General features: G+C 30.9%; 1 protein-coding gene across 3 annotated transcripts; it reads right to left on the bottom strand.

Annotated features, from left to right (window-relative positions):
- Positions 1 to 4,946: 4,946 nt before the first annotated feature.
- LOC132746002 (uncharacterized) lies at positions 4,947 to 17,243 on the bottom strand. Of its 3 annotated transcripts, none has more exons than XM_060735036.1 (9): positions 17,034 to 17,243; positions 14,049 to 14,103; positions 13,100 to 13,165; positions 11,241 to 11,279; positions 10,042 to 10,143; positions 9,376 to 9,485; positions 8,641 to 8,791; positions 8,125 to 8,202; positions 4,947 to 5,725 (listed from the first exon to the last, which is right to left on the bottom strand). In XM_060735036.1, exons 1-9 carry the CDS (start codon positions 17,043 to 17,045, stop codon positions 5,631 to 5,633), a joined length of 708 nt encoding a protein of 235 aa, XP_060591019.1. In that variant the 5' UTR covers positions 17,046 to 17,243; the 3' UTR covers positions 4,947 to 5,630. The 3 variants fall into 3 exon arrangements, with proteins under 3 accessions (XP_060591019.1, XP_060591020.1, XP_060591021.1); XM_060735037.1 differs by lacking the exon at positions 17,034 to 17,243 and adding an exon at positions 16,071 to 16,177; XM_060735038.1 differs by lacking the exon at positions 17,034 to 17,243 and adding an exon at positions 14,496 to 14,731.
- Positions 17,244 to 18,272: the final 1,029 nt, after the last annotated feature.

Here is an 18,272-nt window from a genome sequence, read left to right on the forward strand (position 1 = left end):
AACTTTTATTTTATTTTAACGAGTTGATATCATTTTCAAGTGTATTCTTTCTAATTCCTTTTTTCGTTTCCTGAAAAAAAAACAACCCTTTTTCAGGCTTTTTAAACGTTGCCTATTTGATTGAAACATTATATTATGTTTGTTTGTTTTTTGTTTTTTCATTTATGAGGATTTTTGGTATTATTATATCATTAGATAAGTTATATGACTCAATATGAACGGCTGTAAGGTTATATAGCCCAATATAGGAGAGCTTATAATACATTGAAAATGAAAATCACTTAAAATCAAAAGTGATACAAACATGCAGTATTATTTTATAAAACTTCTATATTCACTTTTCGATAATTATATAAAAAATCATTAAAACGACCAAAAGTCTATAATTTTTATAAAGAATTCACAAAAAAAAACTGCACAACTGCCTTATTTGAAAATATAAAAGTTTTGGCACGAACAAAAATTTGCAGGAGTATTACAGGAAAGGCGTCCAACGAAGACCCCATGGATTAGATGTTTAGCTAGCTTCCGTTTTTTAAACTGCTAATTACCAATTTTAGGGAAAATCAAGATGTAAATTTATTTAGTCAACTAACACCAGACCGCACGGGAGTGCCGGAAGTGCAAGGCCGGTGCCTGGCTTTATTCTGGCGACAAAGGCTTATCGGCAGTGTAATGACTGATCGCGTATAAACACTGAGAAGAATAGGCGAAACAAAGGGGGGCCACTGCGTCGGAGTTTGACTTCGGATAAGGAAGATAATTATTGTTATTTTGCAAGATATATCAAAAATTAGATAAAACTAGAACATGTATAATGTTATATCTTTTTTAAAAATGAACTTAAAGACGAGACATGCTATGACTCATGTATAGAACATTGATTTATACGTTTTCAAGGGTCGAATTGCGGTGTGTAGACTATTCTATCATAGACTATAACAATTATAAATATTAACTTGAACCCAGAATTTTTTAAATCAACTAAACGGCTGGAACAATAAGAATTTTAAAAATGTTCACTATTAAAATGCATTGTAGAAAATAAATACGTGTCGACCTATCCTACACGTTCGCTACATGTATATTAAATTTGTATAAGATAGGTAACCCAAAATATTTGAAGGATCCATTGTTAAATTATTACGTGTCGGGCTAATCGATACATGTAGTACTTTCATATCTATAATTAGTAACTTTATAAATAATGAACATCTCATTCTGTAAACATTATGTATTTCGTAATACGCCATATTTATTATAAAAAACACCCACATAAAAAAACCATTTAATACTGAAAAAAAATGAATTAAAAAAAATAAATAATAAAAAAATAAAAAAAAGCATAACATAAGCGTTCTATAACCTGTACTTTATACCAGCATATTTTTCCTTTAAATATATGAGCTAGGATTCATATTCGTCGTATTTTTTAAAAAAATAAGAACATTTTTATAAATCTTGATAATTCGCACGCGGGTATTTTAATCAATCCGATGCTTAAATCACATGGGTTAACATTGCCGATTATGTACAGTTGGCCAATACATAGAGGCTATTCAAGTTTTTTTCTATAATTTCATCGGGTGATATGAAAATAAATATTTCATGAATGTTCTGATTATAATATATATATATATCTTCCCTTTTCTTGACACTACAATTTTACAATTTGAAAAAAAAAAATCCCCATTGGTTGAATTTAGAAGAAAGCAGTCCGGCAAGACACTAGTGAAAAAACGGAAACTTTGTTTCACTAAAATGAAAAGTACAGAAAATGAAAATACGCATTTCATTTCATCAATATTTCTCAATATTTCATTTATAAGTGTATTATAAATGTACTTCAATTAAAATTTGGGAATACTTTTAGGATATAAAAAATTATATCCCCCTCCTTTCCATTGCAAGCCTGAAAAAATCTCTATATGTATATCATGAAGGGAAAGGAAGACTCTAAAAAAACATATTTTATAAGCTGTATTTCTCACACAGAAGCATTATTGGCTACATATCAATTTCGGTGAAATTTATTCGCCAATTTGTTAAAGGCAAACAATCGAGTGGGATGTAAATAAATATTTCATGAGTGGCGGTAGCCACAAGAAAAATAAGATAATTGTCATGCTACAAGATGAAAATAAATCATGTATTTATAGAAAAAAAACTTGAATTTTCCGTTTATTATATTCATTTTCTCTAAAAAAATTTTTGGCATTACAACTGAAAGACTTCCCCTTAAATTTCGTTGTACTGACAGAATTAAAAAGAAAGTAGTCTGGCAAGATACCAGTGAAAATACGGAAAATATGTTTCACTGCAGTGAAAAATAAATTTTTACAGTGAGGATACGGAAATGAAAATACGCATTTTATTTCATCAATACTTCTTGTTAGGTTTTTTGGGGGTAATTTGGTAGATAGGCAGTTAAAGGATTACATATTTCTTATCGTTTTATCGAAAGAAATGAATGAGGCAGTGTATAACTACATTTATGTCAACATTTCAATTTGTTGTATCTTTGTCTGAAGAAGTTTTCTCTGTTTGATAATTTTCAAGAATAACAAAACTACACTTTGAAATTGAAATGGCCATTTAATAATAAATGACGGAAAAACATATAATACAATGTTGATATGAAGTTATCAAACTAACATAAAATTGTGAAATGGCCATTTAATAATAAATGAATATAAACATATAAAACAATGCTGATATGAAAAAGTTATTAATATAACATAAAATTGAATACAAAAGCAAGCAAACATTTCTGAAAAATGTATATAAAATTATATACACACATATCCCGAAAAATTATCAAAGGTTGGGTTCTAAGAATATTGCCCACCTAAGAATATTGCCTAAAACTGTGTATGAAATTAATATACACACATATCTTGAAGTGAAAAGAAAAATCATTTGTATATAAAATTATAAACAAACACAAAAACCTTTTTGATGTTTATAAGCTTGTCAAAATTGAATACTGAATGTGGGTGGGATGGTGGGTTATTGAAAATTGTTATGAATTATTTCTTCTTCTAAAATGGCGGACTTAATCAGCATCAATTATCACATTGTACTTACTCATAACGATAACCTTAGTGTACTTACTAGTACGGCTTTTTTCGAAACCCAATATATTTCGACCTATGACTAAAGACCCTAATGAAACCCACCATCAAGCTTGTAAGTGACCATAAAAACATTTATTTTGCAATAAATTAAGTTTTATGTCAACATTTCAATTTGTTGTATCTTTGTCTGAAGAAGTTTTCTCTGTTTGATAATTTTCAAGAATAACAACTACACTTTGAAATTAAAATGGCCATTTAATAATAAATGACGGAAAAACATATAATACAATGTTGATATGAAAGTTATCAAACTAACATAAAATTGTGAAATGGCCATTTAATAATAAATGATATATAAACATATAAAACAATGCTGATATGAAAGTTATAATATAACATAAAATTGTATACAAAGCAAGCAAACATTTCTGAAAAATGTATATAAAATTATATACACACATATCCCGAAAAATTATCAAAGGTTACTACATGTACTATGTTATCTAGAACAACATGTTAAAAAACCTTGACAAGTATGGTAATGTCATTGTATATATCATTGTCCTTTATGTTGATTTTTACCTACATTTGTTACGTAAATTGCGATATTTTTAACAATTATTAAATTTGCCAAATTAAAACAAGTGGTGCAGTTGCATCGTGTTGATCAAAATGATTATTTTCCTTGTTTTACACTCAGTATAAAAGATATACATTTATATTATGCTCAAATTTGATATTTGAAAATACTAATAATTCCTACGCAGTCTTTTGTTTTCAAATTTGAAATAAACATTTTATTTAGTACATTGTACAAACAGAGAGGATATAATATGATTAAAACTCTAAAAACACACTTCAGGTAAACACAGTATAATTAGTACTGATTACATAGTATCATTAAAAAACTGGCAGTTTTTTTTTAAAAAGACCAAATTAACTTGCCCAATAGTAGGGAATGCAGCTTTCAAGGAAGTTGTGCATTTTCTTTTCAAATTACATATTAAAGGCCCATTGTACTCCAGAAATGCTTTTATTTTTATTTCTCAGAAGCTGTTTAAGTTTGGAGGACTCATTGTGGCCAATGCTATGAACCATCTTTTTCATCTGCTGTTTTTTGGGGGTTTTTTGGCAATAATTGAAGTTATAGTGAAAAAGTATTGTTGAAGTCAAAATACTACTTTCATTACATCTTGCTACTTTTATGACAACTAATTTCACATTTATCCCTACTTTCTTCAGGTTACAAAGTATCTAACATTCTCTAAAACCATTATTTAAATATCGTATACAATTAATGATTTCCCTTTCTAAAGAAGTGAAAATTTATCGAGACATAATGTGCCCATAAGAAATAATTTCACGCGTTCACTTAGTTTCTGCAATTTCATGAGCATACTATATCTTTTAATGAAGAAGTGACTTTCTTTTGCCGTTTTGTAGCGATTACATGACTATTGATTTGACTGTAAAATGTATTTGGTAATAATCACATCAGCTCAATATCTGTATAAATAGAAACAAGTGTGTTGCTGATTTGTTTCTTATTTTCTATACAAACAAAACTTCCTGAACTATTAAAGGAATAGTTTATTAATAGTATAGAACATATAGTAAAATGCAGAATCTAATCTTAAAAATACAAATCTACACTGCTTTTAAGTGTCTAATTTACACCTTCTTATTCTATATTGTCTGCGTTTTGTGAAAACACTCTATATCTATATTGTCTGCGTTTTACTATATATTCTATATTGTCTGCATAAGCGTCTGCGTTTTAGACCGACCCTTCCCTTTATATGGAAAAATTTATGGGAGATCACTGCGTAACAGGCGGATTAATTTTCAAGCAAAATAATTCCCGAATGGTCGAAGATTTCTAATATTGTTTTATTCTTTATAGATATACATACTTAAAGTAAGCGCCATGATTATTTACAACAATAAGCGTCGTTACAAACCCTAACTAGAATTATATATATATATAGTAAGTAAGTAAGTAACGACTTTATTTAACGAGGCTTACACATTCAGTTCCCGATCTTCCATGTGGGCCTCAGCATAACATTATTACAATCAGTTTACATGTACACAACATATACACAACATATATACACAAATATTATTAAAATAGATCAATTAAATTGAAGTAATGATTGATAAAGCAAAAAATGATATGATTGTACAACAATACAGAGAAAAAGAGCAATATGTACAGATAACTTGAGATAAGTAAAACTAACATAGTACCTGTTTAAAACAATATTTAGTAACTATTTAAAAAAATATTTATATTTATAAAGACACCATGGAAATTCAAATGATAATTTAAGTGATATTATTATCTAATACATATTGGCTCATGAGTCATTTTAAAATATAACTAAAATATATCTATATATATATATATATATATACATAAATTGTTCAACTGGAGTAGGTTTTCTTCAGGCCAGTATGATGTAAATCCACCGTGAACGAGGGGTTTGCGCGCTCGTTTAGGAAACTAGAGGTCTGAAGTTCGAATCCCAGTTAAGGCAATTCATTTTTTTTTCAAATTGTTATCAGTGTTGCAATAAGTCTTATAGCCAAGATATTCACCATCAAACGCATGAAAACAATCTGGAATGAGGATTGGTCCCGTGGAGCTGAAATGAAAACCATGCAATTAAAACTTTTGTTAAAATACTTTAAGCAAACAAAACATTGTATGTAATGTATATGTATATTCGTACATGTGGTCAACCTATAGATGATAAATAATGAAAAGATAGAATTGTAAATGTATATAGCTATATAAAGTAATGAGTTTTTATCGTTTTTTTTTATTTTTAATATTGAACTTATTTCAGACCTTATTTGGCATCGATAAGAATCAGTTTTTCACTACTCTTATTTGAGCCGCGTCATGACAAAACCAACATAGTTCGTTTGCGACCAGCATGGATCCAGACCAGCCTGCGCATCCGCACAGTGTGATCAGGATCCATGCTGTTCGCTTACAAACCCTATAACAAGTAGAGAAACTGATAGCGAACAGCACACAGGGGGCCCACACAGTGTTTGGATGGTATATACTGCTTGATAGTGACCTTAAAATGAGATTTTAGTCATAACCTTATAATATGTATATAAATATAGACAAGGGGTATTACTCGCTAAATAGAGAATTTTCGATCACCTTCAAATTCATGCGAGATTTTCCACTAATTGAATAAAAAAATCCAAAAACTATACTGCGCTGAATAGCTTATATAATCCACAATTGATAAACACTGACTCTTGTCTGATTCCCTTAGCCCATTTAAAGAAATTTATTCAAAACCGTTCACTTCTGTCACAAAATTGCTTAGTCGTACGAGATGTCGCAACACCAAATTCCACGGGTAAAATATCAATTTTAAAAGGGGTAGGTACAAATAAACGCATGCAAACAATAACACAACATAGTTTCTATTACCTACCTGCGCAAATAGTCGTGAAGCGCTCTATATTTGTCTGTTTCGAACGAAATCTTCAAATAAGTGCAGAAATCTGCTTCGGCGAATACATGTTGGAAATTCTGGTCATGGTGTATGGAAACCTTTCATTGGTTGTCGTTATAAACAAAGTTCCTACCGAACCAATGAAAGGTCTCGATACACCGGCTGGTCACGTGACTGGGGTTTCCCCAAGATGTCTACGTCGAAGCAGATTTCTGCTCTGATTTGAAGATTTCGTTCGAAACAGACGAATATAGAGCGCTTCACGACTATTTGCGCAGGTAGGTAATAGAAACTATGTTGTGTTATTGTTTGCATGCGTTTATTTGTACCTACCCCTTTTAAAATTGATATTTTACCCGTGGAATTTGATGTTGCGACATCTCGTACGACTAAGCAATTTTGTGACAGAAGTGAACGGTTTTGAATAAATTTCTTTAAATGGGCTAAGGGAATCAGACAAGAGTCAGTGTTTATCAATTGTGGATTATATAAGCTATTCAACGCAGTATTGTTTTTGGAATTTTTTTTTTATTCAATTAGTGGAAAATCTCGCATGAATTTGAGGGTGATCGAAAATTCTCTATTTAGCGAGTAATGCCCCTTGTCTATATTTATATACATATGATAAGGTTATGACTAAAATCTCATTTTAAGGTCACTATCAAGCAGTATATACCATCCAAACACTGTGTGGGCCCCCTGTGGAACAGCATGGATCCTGATCAGACAGCGCAGATGCGCAGGCTGGTCTGGATCCATGCTGGTCGCAAACCAACTATGTTGGTTTTGTCATGAAACGGCTCATTTATGTTTTCTTGTTAGTGAAAGACATTTTTTAAACATTAGAAAAAAATCACCATCACTAATATTTTAGACCACACCCATCTTCAAATTTTTGCCCAAATTTTAATTTTCATAGCATATTTTGAGGAATTATTTTTACATAGGACATAACTTTTTTTGTAGAAATATTATTGATATTTTCATTTTGGACCTATACAATTTACAAAGTGATAATAAATAACAAGTGACCGTTGCTTTTTATCATTTTTTTTTTCATCTTAAATAAATGTGTGCGCGTAAAATAAATTTATCTTCTTATAAAACTTAAATCAGAAACAACTTCAAAGATATATAAATAAGGTATAAAATATATACAAGTTTACCATCTAAATTTTTTTTTTGCTGTAACAATTTGAGATTAATAAATAAGAACTTTGCTTTGCAATAGTTTTTAAACTTGCATTAAAATATCATTTATTTACATTTTTCTTTTACATTTTTCCTTTACAACCCAACCATACTTTTTCTTTGCATATATTGGCTATTTCCTTGTATCACCAAAAAGACAGAAATTCAGTTGCCTTGCCCAGGATTCGAACCTCGGACCTCTCACAACTTATACAAGCATGCGCCCCGGGATATTATTATAAGGAAAAAGTTGAAAGCCAATAAAATTGTTTTGAATTTAGAATTTCCATTAAGGTTTGTAAAATATTAATCTAAAACTGTATATAACGAAATACAAAATACATGCTATATCAAGAAGAAACAAGCTTTACCATGACTAGACCTTGGTGCAGCTAACGTCTCTGACGGTTTAGGTGGATTATCTTCTTGTAGTTTGGCAATCGTGTTTTCTAGAAAAAAAAACAGGCCAAACATTTCAATGAAATGGATAGATCTCATACAGAGAAACTGTGCGACACCTTTATGGTCAACTAAATACAGCAAACTTCACGGGCGCCAGTGATTACGATACACTCTTCTATTTAAAGCTAAGCCATTCGTTTTGAAATATATATATCATATACAAGTGTTAGCATTATCAAAAATGCTTGGAATTGCCGTGCAGCCATGTATATAGAAATAATACAACAATACAGTGACAGTAATAAAAAGTTTTATTCACAATTTGACGAGGAAAGCAATTAATTGTGAGCAGCATAGAATTGTATTAGCTCTACGTAAATTTAAATTCACGTGATAAAAAATGGCAAGCCAAGAAATCATGATCATCAAAAACATTTTATATTTTGAATAACTTTACAATTTAATGAAATATAAAAGTCAATCACCTGTAGTTTTGGTGCAAACGCATCTATATCTATGACCAGCAGCACAACTTATGGACCGAGATGCATCTTTATGTTCCTCTTCATAATTGATTATAGATCTACCATCACGAAAAGTCAAATCACAAGTAAAAGATTGACACATTAGACCTACCTGAATTGCAAACAAAGAATATCTCATTAGAAATAATTTATGGAACTAGAATGGTGATTTCCCGTGACTTTCTGGGTAAAGTGCATTTCGGGAAAATGCCAAAAAAAAAATCCGTGTCGGGGATAGTGTTTTGAACTGTTGCCATCGGCCGTACGGCCTTGGGCAACAGTTCAAAACACTACCCCCTCCACCTCGGGCCAACAGTTTGACTGTTCCCAAATCACATATGAAATAACTGTATAATGTTTTCTAAATAATGATAAACAGTTTTGTCCAAATTGAAAGTAGGAGCCCATTTTGAATATTTTAACACTCCATGGAACATAATGCGTAACGTTTTAATCAAATTCAATTCACTGGACTTTCTGGAAATTTAAACAGACGATCTTGTTTGTAGTTTATTGTCATATTTATCGCTTTGTGATTTAGAAAAAACAATCCATCCCTATACATTTGACTACGAAATTTGATAAAAAAATACCTTATTGAATCGAAAAATTGTATATGAAAGCAATAAGGACTGTAAAAAGAGTTGTTGTTTTTTTTGTGTTTTTTTTTTGCAACTTTTTGTTTTTGACACATACCGGTTCAGGACAGAACAGTTGAGGTTCTGCTGACTCATCCGTTCCATAACAGCGATACTCACATCCGTCCGTCCGGCTTTGTTTATTTAACATGCTTGATAGTAAACAACCTATGTCAGAGAGAGAGAGAGAGAATTGATTGTTTTTGGGGTGGTTTTTTTTCGCGCTAAAACAGAAACAATGGAACTTAAAGTAACATAAACGTATAAAAATTAAATTTTTATTTTGAATAAGTTATGCCTCTTTTTTCTTACATGGAATCATAATGCGCCACTCAATGTTTGCTCCTTTTAAAAGTTTTCCTGCGTTCCTTTAGACACAAAACTGAAACTGTTTGAATCCTTTTGATAATGTGCGAAAGAAACATTTATAGTGTGCGCCTCTTAGTTCATGGTACTTTACGTTTTGAAACAAGAAGGAAAACAAACAATGATAATGCAGTACAAAAAAATTAAAAGCTGTAACATTTAGGTAATTTCTCGAGATGTTGACTATATAACAGATATACAAAGAACATTTAAAAGGATAGTTTTATGGAACAAATGTGCACATTTTTCTCAATTAATAAGCAATGGAATGGGAATTTTAGCGCTAGAAGAAGCAAATATCAAAATGTACGTGCACTCGTTAAAAAAAAATTAAATAGACAAAAAAAAGTTAACTTACAGTTTATTTTGATCCATTTTCCACATTTCAACCTTTTGTCTTCCTTCTTCAATCTTTCGAGTTCTTCAACACGTTTACATGCATTGTTACAAAGATAACAGCCTGTAGTTCAAACGAAATCAAAACTTGCTAAAAATATTTTCTGGTGCGTTTGTTAATACCAAATTAATTTGAGCCGCGTCACGACAAAACCAACATAGTGGGAAAACCAACATAGTGGGTTTGCGACCAGCATGGATCCAGACCAGCCTGCGCATCCACGCAGTCTGATCAGGATCCATGCTGTTCGCTTACAAACCCTATAACAAATAGAGAAACTGATAGCGAACAGCATGGATCCTGATCAGACTGCGCGGATGCGCAGGCTGGTCTGGATCCATGCTGGTCGCAAACCCATTATGTTGGTTTTGTCGTGACGCGGCTCATTTATCTTAATCCGATTGGGTTTGGTTTTACGGCGCACTTACACAGATCTGGTCATATGTCGCCGGAACAGGAAAGGCGATTTTTTGCTAACTTCGGGTGTTACAAATTTTAAGCAACACCAGGAGTCAAAACCACATCGCCTGCTGGAACTCGCCTGCAGGATTAAACGGCGGCTGCAGATCCGATGCCTCAACCCGTAAAGGCAAACCCATCGGCAACAAGGGTAAAGATAAAGATCAAGTGCCATTTTATATGATATCATATAATTTCTGATAAAAGCATACAGTATGACACAATTCACTACAACAAACTATGAAAAAAAGAAAACAACATACAACTTTCAACATTATTCATCAAGCGAACAGAAATAATAACTACATAATGATTATGTTATAAAATACTGTATGTTATGAAATTTAATTTAATTTTGCGAGCTTTGCCCCTTAAGACTTTGCTATTAAAAACAAACTTGGCTAGATCACTTGATGTTTATTTCCGTTAACAGTGGTCAGTCTCGGCCTATTCTTTTTATTCAATGATTTCACCATAAAGCTTATTTATTTTTTTACCTGCAATTTATAACAATGAATTATGTGTACTTAATGTACGACAAAATCCACCTCTGACAAACCAGTGCAAGTAAATAAATAAATGAAGATAGTGAAAACACGCCAAGATGACGCCTACATTTAAATGAAGAACAAGATACCCCCTTTGTAAAACAAAGAGAGGCCCTAAGGCTTCAAAAGAAGAATGACATTTAATTTACTTACTTGAATCTTTTACATTTGGATCAGTCTCGCATGATCTTGCTGTAATAGAAAATAAAATTCTTTAAATAATTGAAGTTGCTAAATCTTTAACTAAAAATGAGAAATTCTACCACCATTTAACTACTCATGTCTTTATTTGAAAAGAAAAAAATACAGCTGTATAAAAATAACGATTTGAATTTTTATTGCCATCAGATTGTACATACTCGCGTAAACAGTTCGTCTGCTTTGAGGCTAATATTCAACTAAAGCCTTTATAAATACACTTTAAGTGTATTCATGTGTGTGACATGATGTCCTATTTGTCTCAAATTACTTAACTTTAGATTTCTTTACTTCATAATTATAGCACGCACGAAACTAAATTTTAGCATTTAACGAAATTTAAACTTATGTTGGCTAAAATGTTATAGTATGACTAATTGAAAACTTAGATAAGCAAGTATATATATATTTGTTCTTTAGCGAGATATTATACGGTATATTAATATGTAAATCATACACTTAATATTGAGAAGCGAGATAATTTAACACCATTGCCGTAAATATAATTGAGCTCACGTACTTGTGTGTGCGCGCGTGTGCGTTTGCTAATGTCATACCATTCTTGATATCCTCAACAGAAATGCGTATGAAAATTCCTGTGTTCTAAAATACATTTCCATACATGCTCCTGCTATTTTTGGTTCTTTAGTTTTGTATTGTTTCTTAATATATTTTGGTTAAGGCAAGGAAAATGTATTAGTGGTACTAATAACTAATGACTTTTGGTAGACACTTTTGTCATTTTTAAATTTTCACAGAAGATAATATATGGAATTCAATACTATATATTAAATCCTATATTGTTTGTTAAATAGAAACGTGACATATTTAAAATTTGTGTATTTATATTGCAGTGATGATGTACTATGTACAAATCAAAAATGAAATTATGTTCTGTTCTGTTCTGATAATATAAATTTGAATATGGAAATGCATAGATAACAGACGTTAAGGAGGACATGTCATTTTGTGAATGTTTTATTTTTCTTTTTCTTTAACAAAAGATTGCATACATCAAGTGTTTGTATTTTATGCCCTTTCAGTTAAGTAATACTTACAACTGTTTGCACTGTCAACAATTTTATAACAAATATTATTTGTGTGTTAAAGTCTATTTGTTAAAGTGTATTTGATACAAAAAACAACTTTAAGTGTCATAACTGCTTGTCTTAAATCTTATTTAAACTTCCTTCTGCTTGATTTTTTTTTCAGTTACAGACTTTGAGCATGCATTGAAATTATACCTTGGAGTGCATTTTGTCGCAGGAATATAAATGTTCTAATCTTTAAGTTTAATAGGTATTGTTTCTAAAAATAAAATCACGTCATTTTCGTGTTATGATAATATGAATATATTAAATAAGCAAGTATTGACAAAATGCCAAAAGATAAATTATATAAATAACTACTGTCATCATATAAATCAAACACTTATTTGTTTTTTCGGGAAAAGAACGATAGATGTTCCCTTTGGAATTTCGTATACATAATTTTTATACCAAACATATTTAATTTAAAAAAGGCACTTTTCCTAACTTTTGTATATGCAGTATCAATACAGATTTTCGTTTTGTGTATTTGTTAATGTCGTGTTGACATTAATGATTTAGAAAAGAGGGTATATTTTTCAATATTAATTTTCATACTTAACGAACAAAAAACGGTATTTTATGACAGAAAAGCACTGTGTTCTTAAATACTTTTTATATATACACTCTCTCCTGTTGCCGTGGATTCTTTTAATTTAGTATTGCATGCTGTTGCATAAATCTTTTTCGGGAAACAAAATCGAGAAAAGTAGAAGAATAACTCACGTATCTCAGTATACTTCTTCGGATTATTTTCTAAGCACGTGATGTCTGGAACAAGGGAAGTCTCGCCTGATTTTGAAAAAAAAACACACACAATAAATTGACAATACATAAACACTTTAAATACAAAGAATACTGTACATATGTTAGTTTTTTTTAACGAATACATATTTGTGTGAATATTTGTTTCTTTAAAGGAAAACGACTACAAGATTACAGTTATTGTTAAAGCAACTCCACTGAGTTGTTTCTTGACATGACTGGCCTGGAAATTTTCCCCCAACATTTGTGTAACATCTGATTAAAATCTGGACCAGTAACTTGTGTGAATTTTTTCAAATAATTCTCTTATCCCGTTCTTCATGACAAAGTCGTGTCACGACAAAACCAACATCAGCATGGATCCAGACCAGCCAGCCTGCGCATCCGCGCAGTCTGATCAGGATCCATGCTATTCGCTGTCAGTTTCTCCACTTGTAATAGAGTTGGTAAGCGAACAGCATGGATCCTGATCAGACTGCGCGGATGCGCAGGCTGGTCTGAATCCATGCTGGTCGCAAACGCACTATGTTGGTTTTGTGGTGACGCGGCTCATATATGATGGCATGTTATATTTTCACCACTGAATTTTTGCCATTTTGTCAGAACTTTGTGTTACTTCGGGATAAAAAGGATTTTGATATGAACGAGGCTAGATTTTAACTACAACAGGTTTTTTGATATGGAATTTTCGGACTGGGAAAAATTAAAAACGACGCTAAGTTGATAAGATTCGATCCAATAGTGAGTTATATTGAAAATCACATATTGCAAAGACTGGAAATTAAATGGTTAAATTTTATAAAGTGTGAAATTAAAAGAAATACTTGATGGTTGTACTACATAGAACCCAAGGTAAGATTTCAAATGTATTTAAAATATTATAGTTTAAAAAATTTAAAACAAATATTACCTTTAATCCCTTGAAAACATACTAAAATCCAAAGTACATGTATCGTCCTCATATTCTGTAATAAAGAACGTTTGACGTTACCAAACTTGATATTTATAAAGAATCAGTATCTGTTAACTTGTAAGTTTACACTATTTATGTAACCTTGTAAGTTTACAATATAGCAAAAAAAATTGTTTCGATCTTAGTTTTACATCTTATTTTTTTTTCTTTTTATTCAATGTATTCAAACAACATAACGTTAACATAATGTAACGAAACATAACGAATAACATACACAAGGAACGCAAGGTAACGTAACGTAACATAACATAACACAACATAACACATAACATATAGGATAATGTGTATTCAGCATTCAAAATAGTAGATAATGTCTATAGTTAAATGGAAAATGCAAATTCTGAAATACCCTTAATGTTATAAAAAAAAACGTTAAATTCATACCTAGTTCAGTTTTTTTAACTTATGAAAAATTACATCCAGAGATAAATGGTCACATTTTTTGTCCTGTTTATGATGAAATAATCCTTTAAATCTTAATATGTATTACTGGCCTATTTGAATACGAAATCGTGTAAAGATTTTTAAAAAAAAAATTGTAGTGGTATCGATCGACAAAATTAAATTTTTTGAAGTCTCAATATGTGACCGTCTTACAAAACATGAAATATACATATCCGGTTATTATGTTCCAAAAATAATAAACCCACTAATTTCGAATTAGGTCTTTTTTGTTGTTTTCGTGTGAAAGCTAGCAGGATTGCTTCCTGTCAGGGTTAACACTCGGCGGAGAGGCCAACAACTCGTTCACAGACGCCTAAGTGAAATTTGATCATTTTTATACATCGAGAAGAAAAATAGAAAAAAACTTAGACTTTCCGTTTATTAACCTGAATTTAGAAGACAGTAGTCTTGCAAGACACCAGTGAAAATACGGAAAATATGTTTCACTGCAATGAAAAATAAATATTTACGGTGAAAAAAAAAACAACAACAACAAAAATAATAAAAATGTGCATTTTATGTCATCAATATTTTTCAATATTTCATTTACAATTATTGACAATTGATGACTGTATTACATAAAACACAATGTAAGAAAAGGGACTACATCTCAAATGCAAAAATATAGTGATTCCTGTTATTTTGTCTTTTGAATAAAGTAAAACACTTTTATACTGTGACAGTGTCTAAAATTAATCGAGAAGGAAAATTAATCTCATCTCATTTTGAATGTTCCCATATGATATACATGTATACACCGTAGGGAACGTGTTACAGTATCGCGTTTTCCGGTTACAGATAGAATTTTGAAGATGGAGGATTATTTGTTGGGAGGACAGGTAGGTGATTTTTATTGCAAATAAGACATCTTGACCCCTTGACTTCTCGACCCCTTATGATGTAAAGATGACATCTAGACCCCTTGACTTTCAGACCCCTTGTAAGAAGACTTTTCGACCCATAATGTGTAATGAAATCAAGCAATAATCTTTCTTCTCTCAATACAATTCGATAAAAGTTACTGTTGCTGTCGTGAAAATTGTCCTTACTTAGGACATTACTTATTCTGCAAAAAATCTCAATCTGAAACTTAAAGTAAGAAAAATAGCAAACTATAACTTTTCTGCTGAAAAAAAAGTTATACAACCTTTCAGGCATGTATTAAATAGAAAGGTATGAGTTATTTCATTAAAAAAATGGAAACACGAACTTTGTTTGAAATTTGGCAAGTATCTAAACTGTAACCGAACTCTGGGTATAAACTTTTACATAATTTGATCAAAGTTGCTAGGTCTATGCTGTAACCTTTCAAAATTATATATATATATATATATATATATATATATATATATATATATATATATATATATATATATATATATATATATATATATATATATATATATATATTATTAGTGAATAAAAGCACTAGATGTACATGACAATCATGGAATAAAAAGTTTAAAAATGTGTGCATCGAACAATATCTATATCGCTAAAGAAATAAATATTTACCGTTAAATAATTCTTTGCGACAATTTTTTTTATCACAATCCAACCTACTAGTTTTTAAATCTTCACATATTAAGGCACTTTATGTATTGTCGAATACCCACAGCTGATAAACATTAAGATAACAGTTCGGCCGTAGGTATTACCGATGATTCACTTTACTATTTTTAAAATAATACTTAGTCAATAACAATTACATACACGTGTTTACTACTGTAAAGGCAAATAATATGGCATGATGGGAACCCCAGTAACTCACAAAGTAATTGATCTGACGTAACGCAATATGGACTTCAGTTTGAATTATTGCCTTAAAAAAATAATCAAGTATCAAAAGGCAAAAATGTGCGTGCGTCTAAGCGTGCGTGCGCGCGCGTGTGTGTGTGTATTCCGTGTTAAAAGAGTGTCGAGTAAGGACCAGGACATGTCACCAGTCATGCCCTATTAGGGTTTATTTAGAAACACAAAATGGTGATAATTTACATGGGATTTGAAATTTGAGCTAAAAATAGGTTATTGTACGACGGCAAATAAGAATCTAAATGTTCATTAACCTAAGCCAATATGAAAAGGAGGAAGCTCTGAAAAAGGATATAATGCCAGCAAAAGGTCTGCTTTTTTTAGTCTTCACTATCTAACACAAAGAGCCCACGCTGCCTAGCACGAATTCCTCGTTGTCCCTGCCTGCTTTGTAGTGCCACTCCCCACGGCCTTAGTCACGATATCGGCACGTCGACAGGTACAATATCTGGTCTTTGTTTATTTTCGGCCATCCCGAGTTCTTCAAGTCTTCTGCCAATCCCCTTGCTTTCTGCAAGACGTGCACGTGCCGAGGGGAAGACTATATCTGATTTCAATTCAGTTTTAAATAGTTATAGAAATTCATGCTATATTATCTGTTCTAAAAATACAGAACAAACATGGTTTAAAGTGTAATATAAATTATTGACATAAACTTATACTTACATAAACATGCATATATTGTTAAACTATTCTTTGTGTCGTATCCAAAACTTCACGTTATTATGTGACAGATTAGTTGTTAATTAGTAGACAGATCAGGTCAAATAATTATCCATTATCGTTTGCGGTTATCAATTTTATTTTTAAATTTGAAATGATTTAAAATCAGTCCAGCAAAAGTATAGAGCTTGCTTAATTATATTACTGTAATTCAATTCGATAGCGAACACGAAAATGATATTTTGGGAAACCAGCTAGATCACCTGTTATTTGGTATCCCTTAATTAAATTACCAGAGTTAAGATAAACATTATGTAATATGATAAATGATGTTTCAAGCAGCGTGCCTAAATCATCACTTTAATTTTCATAATTTTTTTTTATAATTTATTTAAAAGTAAAAAAATATGAATTAAACAAAGAAAGTAATTAAAACGTAGAAACCACCTAAATTACGGAAAAAGGGGTCAAAATATGCAAACATAAACTTTTACTGCTTTAGTCATGCAGTAATAATATGGTGGTTCAGGCCTTAATATGAAAATGATTACTTTAATCTTGAATATTTTTATTATTCGTATTTTTTTCTCAAGTTTGATTAACTTGATTTTTATGCTGTTCTGGAGGCATGCACCTTTAACTTTAATTTCTAACTGCTAGGTACTGGGTAAGTATGCACTTTTGTCAAGAATCATACATACTCAGTATACTTAATTAATAACATATTTAATTTACATTTTTGATTTAACTTCAAATTTATGATAAATGTATTTACATGTGTGCCATTTCTTTTTGGACGTATAATAAATGAGATTGAAATATGATGAAACGATTTCTTTACGAAGTTGAAATCAAGTCTTTTTTTACAAGTATATTAAATTAAATAGGGCCATGACGTACTCTTATCGCATTGAAGGACTTTATACAATACCAATCTTAATCAAAATTTAATAGTGTAAGTGTCACATTGAAAGTTTCATGATAAACGTCGTATGAACGCATCTGCGGGTGTTTTCAAATTCTAAATTTCACCATTTTCGAGTCGAAATGTTGAATCTGCTTAAACCGGTGCGAGGGGGCGTGGACGATAACCAGAACTTGCACTTTCAATACAGTCTATGAACAGACTCAATCAACCAGAGCCTGCAATAATTACAATTTTGTCGTTTTGGGTGTTCTTTAGGAATTCTTTTTTTTTTTTGCTTTAGGCTTTAGATAAATATAAAAGTTAAAACACAATTT

Source organism: Ruditapes philippinarum, unplaced genomic scaffold (assembly GCF_026571515.1).
Source record: "Ruditapes philippinarum isolate M1 unplaced genomic scaffold, ASM2657151v2 ctg2125_1_1_1_1, whole genome shotgun sequence".
Lineage (NCBI taxonomy): Eukaryota > Metazoa > Mollusca > Bivalvia > Venerida > Veneridae > Ruditapes > Ruditapes philippinarum.

What these genes read in the sequence shown, in the direction of transcription:
- LOC132746002 (XM_060735036.1), bottom strand. An exon ending in CGTTTGCACCAAAACTACAG is followed by an intron (nt 8,203 to 8,640) that starts GTGATTGACTTT and finishes TTTTTTTTCTAG; the next exon opens with AAAACACGATTGCCAAACTA. An exon ending in TGCACCAAGGTCTAGTCATG is followed by an intron (nt 5,726 to 8,124) that starts GTAAAGCTTGTT and finishes TTTTCATTTCAG; the next exon opens with CTCCACGGGACCAATCCTCA.